Raw genomic sequence first — 9,514 nt, forward strand, 5'->3', positions numbered from 1 at the left:
ATCCAGACACAAACCTTACACATATCATAAAAATTAAAATGTATGTATAGAACTATAAAACTCCTAGGAGATAATGCAGGCGACTTGAACACACTGGTGAACTAAGGATTTCTGGGCCATGTGAAGGGTTAGCACCTTCACATTTAGCCACTTCCAGGACAGCCAGAGCCCTCAGTGCTGGACATGCGACCATTTTCACCCCTTCCAAACTGCATGCAAACAAGCATAGCTTGGGCAATGGGGAGTGGGCATGACAGACCGCCTTCTCACTGTTCTGCAGGAGAGACCATCTTCTACAAGTGGCCATTTACTGCCCTCTCCATCCTCCCCGTCCCCAGGCCCTGCCCTCTCCTGAGACCCTCAGGGAAGTGCCATGTTGCCTACAGTTTCCTTGGCCAACTTCTATCCAGCCAGAATGCTCTCCTCATTCTCCCACACTCAGGGGGGCTCTCCCGTCCAGTAGCCCTCTGTCCCAAAAGGCTCTTTTTTTCTAACATGCCTGGGCTGCTTTGACCCCATCCTACTGGAAGGTGGAGAGGAACTTTGCAGATACCCTGGGTGCAAGTCCTAAGGTCCCTGGGGGTGGGGTAGGAGAGGCTGGCAGAACTGAAACCCAGGAAGGCACGCCATCAATCTCAGAAGGGGCCCCACGCTGCGGTTTCTCAATCTCTCAGCAGTGGAATAGCACTTCTGCAATGAAAAATTACACTTCTATTTTCTTTCCTAAAGGGAAAAAGGAAGAATGCAACAAAACTGAAGTGTGTTCTGTCATGTTCCTGAACCGTAGCCATAAGAGTCATCCCCAGCCCTACCCAAACCAGCGTACTCCCTCTCAAGAGCTCACAGCTGCAGGACTAGAGCCAGATGTGCCCTGGCAATAAGGTAAGTGAAAGCCAGAGGGACTTGAACCCATGGGGAGAAGGGAAGGCCTGGTGGGGCTGGGGGGAGGGCTCCCCCGAGACACACACTCTGGAGTGTCTTCCTCCTGCTTCATCCCAAAGGCTGGATTTGTAGGGCTGGGTTTCTGTTTCCCCAGAACACCTGGGATCCAAAAGACACAGGACAGCTTCTCATGGATGGGTTCCTCTTTGGTGGGAGATTTCTGTTAGTTCTGGGTGGTTTAGTGGAGCAGAGAGTAAGGCCACACAGCAACAGTGAATCTTTCTTCCTGAGGAATTCTTTCAGGGTCTCTGGGCCATGAGATTAGTTTCTGGGAGTGAACTCTTGAGTTTCCAGTCAGGCCTGACAGCATGGTTGCCCAGCCCACCTGTCCTAGGCTCAGGCTGTATCCCACACCTCAAGAAAAGGCTTTCTGGCCAGGCGTGGTGGCTCACGCCTGTAATCCCAGCACTTTGGAAGGCTGAGGCAGGCAGATCACTTGAGGTCAGGAGTTTGAGACTAGCCTGACCAACGTGGTGAAACCCCGTCTCTACTGAAAATAAAAAAATTAGTTGGGCATGGTGGCAGGCACCTGTAATCCCAGCTACTCGGGAGGCTGAGGCAGGAGAATCCCTTGAACCTGGAGGATGGAGGGTACCATGAGCTGAGATCATGCCACTTACACTCTAGCCTGGGTGACAGGGCGAGACTCCATCTCAAAAAAAAAAAAAAGAAAGAAGAAAAGAAAAGAAAAAAGAGAGGCTTCCTTCAGATTATGGCCAGCTGGGGTGTGGACAGAGGCATACATGTGTCTGTGCCTTAGGGGAAAGCAGGTGCCCTGAGGCCTCTGATAGTGAAAGGGTGCCCTCACTATCAGACTTAAAGGTCCCAGCCATTAACCTACTGCATCTAAAAGGTTCAAGACCTGGAGGGACATTGGGTTCAAGCCACCTGCAACAGGCTCGCTGTCCCACACAGCCTTTGAGACCTGATCCCATTTGTGGTCTCTCTGGGTGATTTCACCGTGTGTGTGTGGGGGCTTCTCATTCAGCCACTTGGCAAATGTGTCCCTGGACATTTATGGTGGCCAAGCCCTATTTGTACAGGGCAGTGGGACATGGGGCAGCAAGAACCACAGCCCAGACCACACCCAGTCCTCGGGAGGCCTCAGGGACAGGAAGAGAGGAGCTCAGGGAAGACAGGACAAGGGCCTACAGAACTTGGGCATGAAATGCAAAGATGGAATGAATGGGGAGTAAGGCTGGCCAGGTGTCCTGGGGGATTCTCCCTGTTGTGGGAGTCAGAGACAGTGAAAGGTCACCTTCCCCAGGGAAGGGAGCTTCACAGGAGAGGTAATATTTGAGCAGGGCCTTGAACCGTGGGCAGTACTTGGACACAGAGTTTGGAATAGAAGATGCCTTCTTAGGAGAGAAAAAACGTGAGAAAAAGCCTGGTACCCAGAGAATGTATAATTAGTTATTCAAATCTGCTCAAGCCTTGGTTCCTGTTGAAGGTGATGGCAGGTCCTGGGCCACATGGCATTGGTGGACATAGCAGAGTTTGTGTTCCTCAAACCCATGCAGGAACAAAGCTGGCCATTGTAAGTGGCCTTCCACCAAGTACCCATAGTAACCACTTGGAATGTGCTAGCTGTGTTTATTCTTCACCAGGGTTTCTAGGCAGCCTTTCTGGTGGCCAGGACTAGGCTAAGCCTCCCCCTTCTGTGTCCCTCCATACATCCTGGTCCTAGAAACACCTCTCTCCTCCACCTGTGGGTGCTCCCAAGAGTCAGGGCTCAGTTTGTTGTTGAATCTGCTTCTCCCGAGCAGCTGGTTCCCTGCTCGGCTCAAAGGAGGACTCAGCAAGCGCTTGTTGTGTAACTGTCAGATACAAGGAAGATGTAGCTGGTCTGCCTACCTTATCCTTTCCAAGAAGCAGAGCCAAATTGTCTCCAAATAACCAAAAAATTACCAAAGCCCCACCCTGCAAGCCAGCATGCCTGATCCCTTGCATAGACAAGGACAGACATACCTATACTACAGAAATCCAGAAGTCAGAGACAGTGGGTGGCGTGTTCTATTCAGAGTATGGGAGAGACTAAGCTCATGACCTTCCACACCAGTTCCAGCCTTGGCTCCATTCTGGCTTGGGCAGAGTGATTGTATGAACAGGCACAGGGCCCCTGAGGTGGGCAACTGTGTCTGGGCTCAGGGAGCCACAGAGGTCTCTGACTCAAGCTGAGCCTGTGTGTCCATGTTCCATCTTCCCAGGCCTTCATCCATGGAGAAGCCCCTCACCATCCTGCGAGTGAGCCTGTACCACCCCACACTGGGCCCATCTGCCTTTGCCAGTGTCCCACCACGGCTGCAGCATGACACCAGCCCTCTGCTGCTCGGACGGGGACCGGACGCCCACCTCCAGCTGCAGCTCCCACACCTCTCCCGTCGTCACCTGTCCCTGGAGCCCTACCTGGAGAAAGGCAGTGCCATGCTGGCCTTCTGCCTCAAGGCCCTGAGCCGCAAGGGCTGTGTGTGGGTCAATGGGCTGACGCTGAGGTACCTGGAGCAGATCACCCTGAGTACCATCAACAGGCTCTCCTTCTCAGGCATCCAGATGCTGGTTCGAGTAGAGGAAGGCACATCCCTGGAGGCCTTTGTCTGCTATTTCCATGTCAGCCCTTCACCCCTGATTTACAGACCTGAGGCTGAGGAAACTGACGAATGGGAAGGCATCTCCCAGGAGCAGCCTCCCCCTGGTTCAGGGCAGCAGACTTCAGGTTGCCTGGGATTTCTCCACGGCCCTTCCCAGACTTGGGACAGCCCTCCCCAGCCAAGACCTGGAGGAGGAACAGAAATACAGCTCCAGAGGGAACCCCCAGACAGTACACTCTGCTAGCCCTGCCACTAGAGCAAGTCTTTGCTAGATGAAACAGGACTTGAAGTATTTGAACTGCATCATGCAAGCCTGACAAGCAAAACCCGCTGGCTGCCTTGCTCATAATGAACCAATTCTGCAAACACTGAACCAACAGTCTGGGGTGGAGAAGCACCCTCTGTGGCCAGAGTTTTGCAAAGTAATGGGAACTTCATATTCTTTTAGAGGCCCTGAGGGGTTCTGGGGAGCCTCTCTCAGCATTTCCACACATTTCCCCCTCTTGTCTGACTAGGAGTTACTTTATGTGGTTCATTTTGCATGCTGCTTAAGAGCGGGAGTTTGAGGTTGCCCCAGGAATGCGTGGACACATGTAACAATTACATTTGTGGTAGCTTGGTGTTACCTTCAGCTTTCAAATACCCACAGGCACGCGGGGCTTAGGAAAGCCTGAGTTTAATAAACTGCAAGTATTTCATTAAGCTGGCACACCCAATAGGATTCCCTGATCCCCAGATGGGCCACATGCACGCCACGCTGTCATGCAGAGGTGGGGGTGGGAAATATAGACGAGGTGTAAGAGGAAATTGGAAAGGTGGGGCTCACATTTCTGGAAAAGATGCAGGCAGGGCTCAGGGTTTCCTGAGGATGGGAGCTGGGAGCTGGGAGCTGGGCCTGCCTGGAAATTCATTGTCCCCATCATCATCCTCATCCTCACACTCCCCATTCTCTGTCACTTCTGGATCAAGACCTTGGCTGACTTGAGGGCAAAGGTCCTCAGGGAATGAGGGGATGGGGGGGATTGTGTAAGAATTCAGCCCAGCAGTTATTTCACTCAGGGTGAGTCACACGCCAATGGGGGTGGGGGTGTTCCTTCCAAATAAGGGACTCGTTAGGAGCCAGGCACGCCAAAGGTGGGAGGATTTTCTCAGTGAACAAGGGGAGCAGCCACTTGCCACGCCATGCTGAGAAGGGGAGAGTGTGGTTTAGAAACAACATTCACCGGTGTGATGCAGGGAGGGATCTACATGGTCACCATGATCCCAGACCCCACTCTCCCAGGAATCTGAGGCGCCAAGGGCACAGCCCTGTTCCCCTGGCTGACTCGAATCCCTGGGTCTGTAGTTGCCAGCAATTTCTGTTTTCTGCCCAAGAGGAGGATTGTTTTGCACCCAGGGCAAGCTACAAGGAGGTCCAACTTCACTCACAGGCCCTCAACATCTTCTCTATGAGGAAAACAGAGGTGGGCAAGACCCAGGCTTGCCCTGGCTTGGGAAGCTTCCTCTCCAATAGGGATGAAGCAAAAACACTCAGATCACAGCCACAAGGCAGGGAGAGCAGGGTGGCTAGGAAGGGGCTGTCTGATGCTGTGAATGACCCCTTGGACCCCCAAAGCACTTCCTCATTCATTCAGCAAACCTTCACCAAGCACCCACCTTGTGCCAGATCTGTGCAAAGACACGGAACTGAACCAGGAGTGAGTAAGGCAAACTCCCTCAGGGAGTTTACGTTGTGCTCAGGTAAGTCAAGCATTCAGGAGTGCATTACTTATTTGATCACTACTGTGATTAGTGCTATAGTCATTGTATTTTTCTCTCTCCTCCAGCTGGGCTCACATACTCTTGTTAAGTGGCCTTGCCTGTTGAGTGCCTACCATGTGCTTAGGACTCTGCTAGGTGCTGTGTGTATTACCCTGTTTAAGGCTTATAACACCCCAGATAGACAATGGTATTAACTGCACTTTACAGATGAGGAAACTGAGACTCGGAAACATTACATATCTTGCCCAACATCACACCATCAGTAGCTATGTGACTTGGACAAGTGACTTATTCTGCCCTTGCCTCTATTTCTCCCTCTGGAAAATGGGTAAGATAATAGTACTACCTGCTAGAGTTATGAGGGTCTTAGGAGGTGGCACCTGTAAAGCACTCAGTCAGTGCCTGGCACACACTTAATAAGGGTTAACTACTATCATGAGACCTGGGAGAGGAGGGCTCACCATCCATACGGAAGTGAGGAAGACTCACACCCCAGTAAGCTGGCTCCAGAACTCAGGGGCTTACCTGTGTTCTCTGATGCCCCAACTCGGGATTTAGTTGTAGCCATGGACCTGGTGGGCAACCAGGAGGGGATTTTAATCTGTTCCTTGCATCAGAAGGTCCAATAGGCAGGGTTAGTGTAATGGGAGATGCCATGGTAGGGCTGGCAAGGAGAAGAAGCCACGTATACTTTGGTCTGATGAAAGGCAGCAGTGATCTGTCACCGACCAAAATGGTCCCCCAACTATGCATTAGGGAGCAGCAACCCACATACAGGACTCAAGAAGCCACGGCCTGGAGACTGCACCTGGACACGAAAGACTGGAGAGAGGAGTTGGTGGGGAAACCCCAGAGTCCCCAGGGTGCCACTCCCCAGCTCCACCAGACAACTTTGGGAATGAGCTGCTGCCCCTGAGTGGCCCTCTCCAGGGTTGTAGTGAGGGTCTCTCCCCTCCAGGGAGGAGCAAACCCTTGCCAACTGGGGTCCTGAGAGAGGGGGCAGTTCAATTCCTCCACAGGGGACTCTGCAACTAAGATCTTTGGAGCGAAGCATCTGCGAGCCTCTCAGGGACCCAGGATGAACTGCACAGCAGCTGAAGGAAGACAGGTCAGACCAGGTGGGAGGGAGCCAGGAAACATCTGGCTTGTAGTTTCAGATTCTACCTGTTCACAGTTCACACAGTCTCCCCAGGAAACTCACACCTTGCCCTACGCCAAGTTTTTAAGACAGTTAAGCTCTGCCCATCCGAGCCTTCATTTTTCTTGAGTAGAAAAATCACTGAAATCATCAGATCCATGGCACCCACCCTCACTTTCTCCTAACAGCTGACACTGTCAGGCTGGCTTCAGGGCCTGGTCTTCGCACTTGATATCACTATCCTTCACCTGCTCAGACAGCCGGAGCAGGCGGGTGAGTTCCTCCCAACAACCTCCACTGCATTCTCTCAGCTCCCACCGCAGGGCAGCCCATGTGTCTGAGTGAACATGTGTGCATGTGCACACACACAGGTATGCACAGACATACACTAAACATGAACACACAGTGCACATGAACCCTGCTCCAAGCTAGGGCCCTCTGGTCAGACTGCTGCCTGGGTTAGAATTCTTGTCCCCCTCCCTGACCACTTACTATAGTTCTGTGATCCTGCACAAGTGACTGAATCTCCCTGTGCCACAGTTTCTTCTTGTAGAAATGGGGAAAGATCACAGTACCTACCTCTTTAGAGTCACTGTGAAGGTCAATTTGAGGCATCACACATTTAAGGCACCCAGACATAAGGGTCAACAGGGTTAGCTATCACTGTCCAGTTTGGTGGGAGGAACTGAATGCATGTGGACACATGGACTCAGTCTACACACAGGCACAAAAGGAGCTACATTGGTTACATTCAGGCATACCCCAGAGCACTACAATTCTCTGAGACATTGTCTGGAAATCTAGAAATCACCTCCTTGCCCTTTAAGGTATTTTAACACTCACATTCCTCTGCTTTTCTAAGAATGTGAATCTTCCCCAGCTGTCCGTGAGAGACACCGCCTCCCCTCGAGGGAAACATGCAAATGCTCTATAAACAGCCACAGTGTAGGGCTCTGCCGTGAGGAAGTCACAGCAGACACACTAGACAGCATAGTCCTGGCTACAGCCTGGAGGAAGGGAGGCCCGTGGTGGAGCACTCACTCTGTGCTTGTCTGCCCAGTGAGACCTCAATTTCCTTGAAGACAAAGGTCATGGGTTGACTCTTGTGTTCCTGGTGGCCTTCACAGAGCTGAACAGAGGACAGACGCACAGACAGGTGAGGCTCTGGTGGTCAAGGCAGCAGTATCCTTAGATGCTAAAGTCTGAGCCAGGCCCCTTAGGCCCGGCATGGGCAGGGCAAGGCCCATAGTGGTGGGAAGCCAGTTGGCCAGCTGGGATGAGAAGACCACGAAGCCATGGGCAGATAGGAAGTAGAGGTGAATGTCTCTGCCTCCTGTAGGCCTCTGCCGGGACAGCACAGACCCTCTAGCTGGGGCAGAACAAGGCTGGTGCTTCCTTCTAGTCCTTGAGCCTGTATAGCTCAAACTCAAGCAGAACCCTGGGGTTGTGGGATTCTGTGTGGTGACGCTGAGGAAGGTTTATGGATTTGACAGGGTGCATGTCAGAGAGACAGTTCTCAGTCAGCACTTCCTGTCCCCTGCAGAGGCTCATAGGGGACAGCCCCTGCCAAGGAGACCCTGGAGGGACTCTGAGGATAACAATCAGAGGTTGGGCTGGCTGGACTGAGCCTGGGCCTGTTGTGCACCAAGTCTCCATAGGCTCTAGCCTGACCCCTCCCTCCACCCCTGGGCTATGCAGGCCAGCCTGTGCAGAGCACCCCTGATGCGTCCACTAGCAACATCCGCCTCACTGTGCCAACACTCCATCCACACAGGAAAGGGCCGAGAAGGCAATGTTTAACCCAAAGGAGTGAGTTTCATAGGAGGAGTGGCTTCAACAGTTTCACTGCAGGACATTGAGGGAATATTTCCCTATCCCTTCAAATGGACAGTCACTACAGAAACGTGTAGAGCAAGACTTTGTCAAGGGGTTGTTTCCAGGTCTCCCGGTGTCTAAATAGCAGAGTTGGGATGGGAACTGAGAACCGATTCTTTCCACAACCGCCCACTGAGTAGCAAGGCTGCAGCCAGCAAAGAGGTGTGCAGAATCAAGCAAGCTCCATGTGGTGGGGACAGCACATCGCCACCTCCACCGCCCCCTGCAATGGGCTGCCAGCTGGGTCACCTGCCTTCCACTGTATCTACTGTGTGAGCTTCTCCAGCTCTTCTCTGTTTTCTCTTCCTCAGCATCCACCCCGTGACACGTAGTGGTGGCTGATGTCGCCACAGTACCATGAGGTTAACAGCTCCTCCCTCCAGCTTCCTTCATGGTGGCAGCCTCACCTGCATTTCAGCCATTTGCTGGACACCGCACCAGACCCTCAAAGCCCATCCAAGACTGTGGGGAGTAGTAAACAACCCAGCCCAGTTAAGAGGAGATTCTGAATTTAATGAACTCTATTTGAATTGCAGGGCTGTGATTCCTCTTACCTTTAACGTGAACTCATAGGCGGATTAAAGTGAAATAAAACCTACCATTTGAGTTACATTCTCAGCTGATTGGAAACATGCATTGCCTCCCCATGACCGGACCGTGAGAAGGGAAGTTATTATCTTTCTTTAGAGTTTGTAAACTCTTTATGGCTGAGGCAGCTTTAATCCTGCTGGGGGAAAAAAAAAGGATCCGGGAATCAATTGCTCCCATTTACCTTTGTTTTCCAATCACATGCTCCAGTGGGAATAAAACATCCTAAGTGAGGGGATGTGGGGAGCCAGGTGATCCCTGACAGAAGAGTTTGATTATTTTCTTCTCTAGGCATGTGAATTGAACGAGCTTTAGAGTTCCATTTGGCAAGGGGGTCGTTTCACAAAAATGTGCACCCCAGTAAGGATATCAGCACTCCTGGGCCATTACTGGTTCCTCTGCCTTTTCCTTCCAGAGGAAATGCCCTCCATTCCCCAACCGTGCCCGCTGCTTTAAGGAGTGCCTGCAGCAAAGGGCCCAGCTCCAGGCATTTGGCCAGGAAGGAGTCCAAGTACAGGCAGATTTGAATCCAAATCAAATCAGTCCAGGAACGAGGAGAAAAACCTGTGGAGACTGGGGCTGTGGAGGAGGCTCTAGACTCCCTTTCGGCCTCTCCCATTTC

The 9,514-nt window shown here is 52.1% G+C and overlaps 2 protein-coding genes across 2 annotated transcripts; both read left to right on the plus strand.

Moving 5' to 3' along the window:
- The first annotated feature begins 690 nt into the window (after window positions 1–690).
- On the plus strand, window positions 691–4,232 carry TIFAB (TIFA inhibitor). The gene is made up of 2 exons (XM_017871927.1): window positions 691–882; window positions 3,150–4,232. The coding sequence occupies exon 2, from the start codon at window positions 3,160–3,162 to the stop codon at window positions 3,772–3,774; it is 615 nt and encodes a 204-aa protein (XP_017727416.1). The 5' UTR covers window positions 691–882; window positions 3,150–3,159; the 3' UTR covers window positions 3,775–4,232.
- A 1,806-nt stretch (window positions 4,233–6,038) lies between these two features.
- DCANP1 (dendritic cell associated nuclear protein 1) lies at window positions 6,039–6,774 on the plus strand. The gene is given in 2 exon segments (XM_017871919.1): window positions 6,039–6,563; window positions 6,565–6,774. Coding segments are annotated over 2 exon segments (735 nt in total).
- Window positions 6,775–9,514: the final 2,740 nt, after the last annotated feature.

This window comes from Rhinopithecus bieti, unplaced genomic scaffold (assembly GCF_001698545.2).
Source record: "Rhinopithecus bieti isolate Rb0 unplaced genomic scaffold, ASM169854v2 scaffold_5889, whole genome shotgun sequence".
In the NCBI taxonomy this organism is placed as follows: Eukaryota; Metazoa; Chordata; class Mammalia; order Primates; family Cercopithecidae; genus Rhinopithecus; species Rhinopithecus bieti.

What these genes read in the sequence shown, in the direction of transcription:
- TIFAB (XM_017871927.1), top strand. Translation starts at nt 3,160, where the DNA reads ATGGAGAAGCCCCTCACCATCCTGCGAGTGAGCCTGTACCACCCCACA.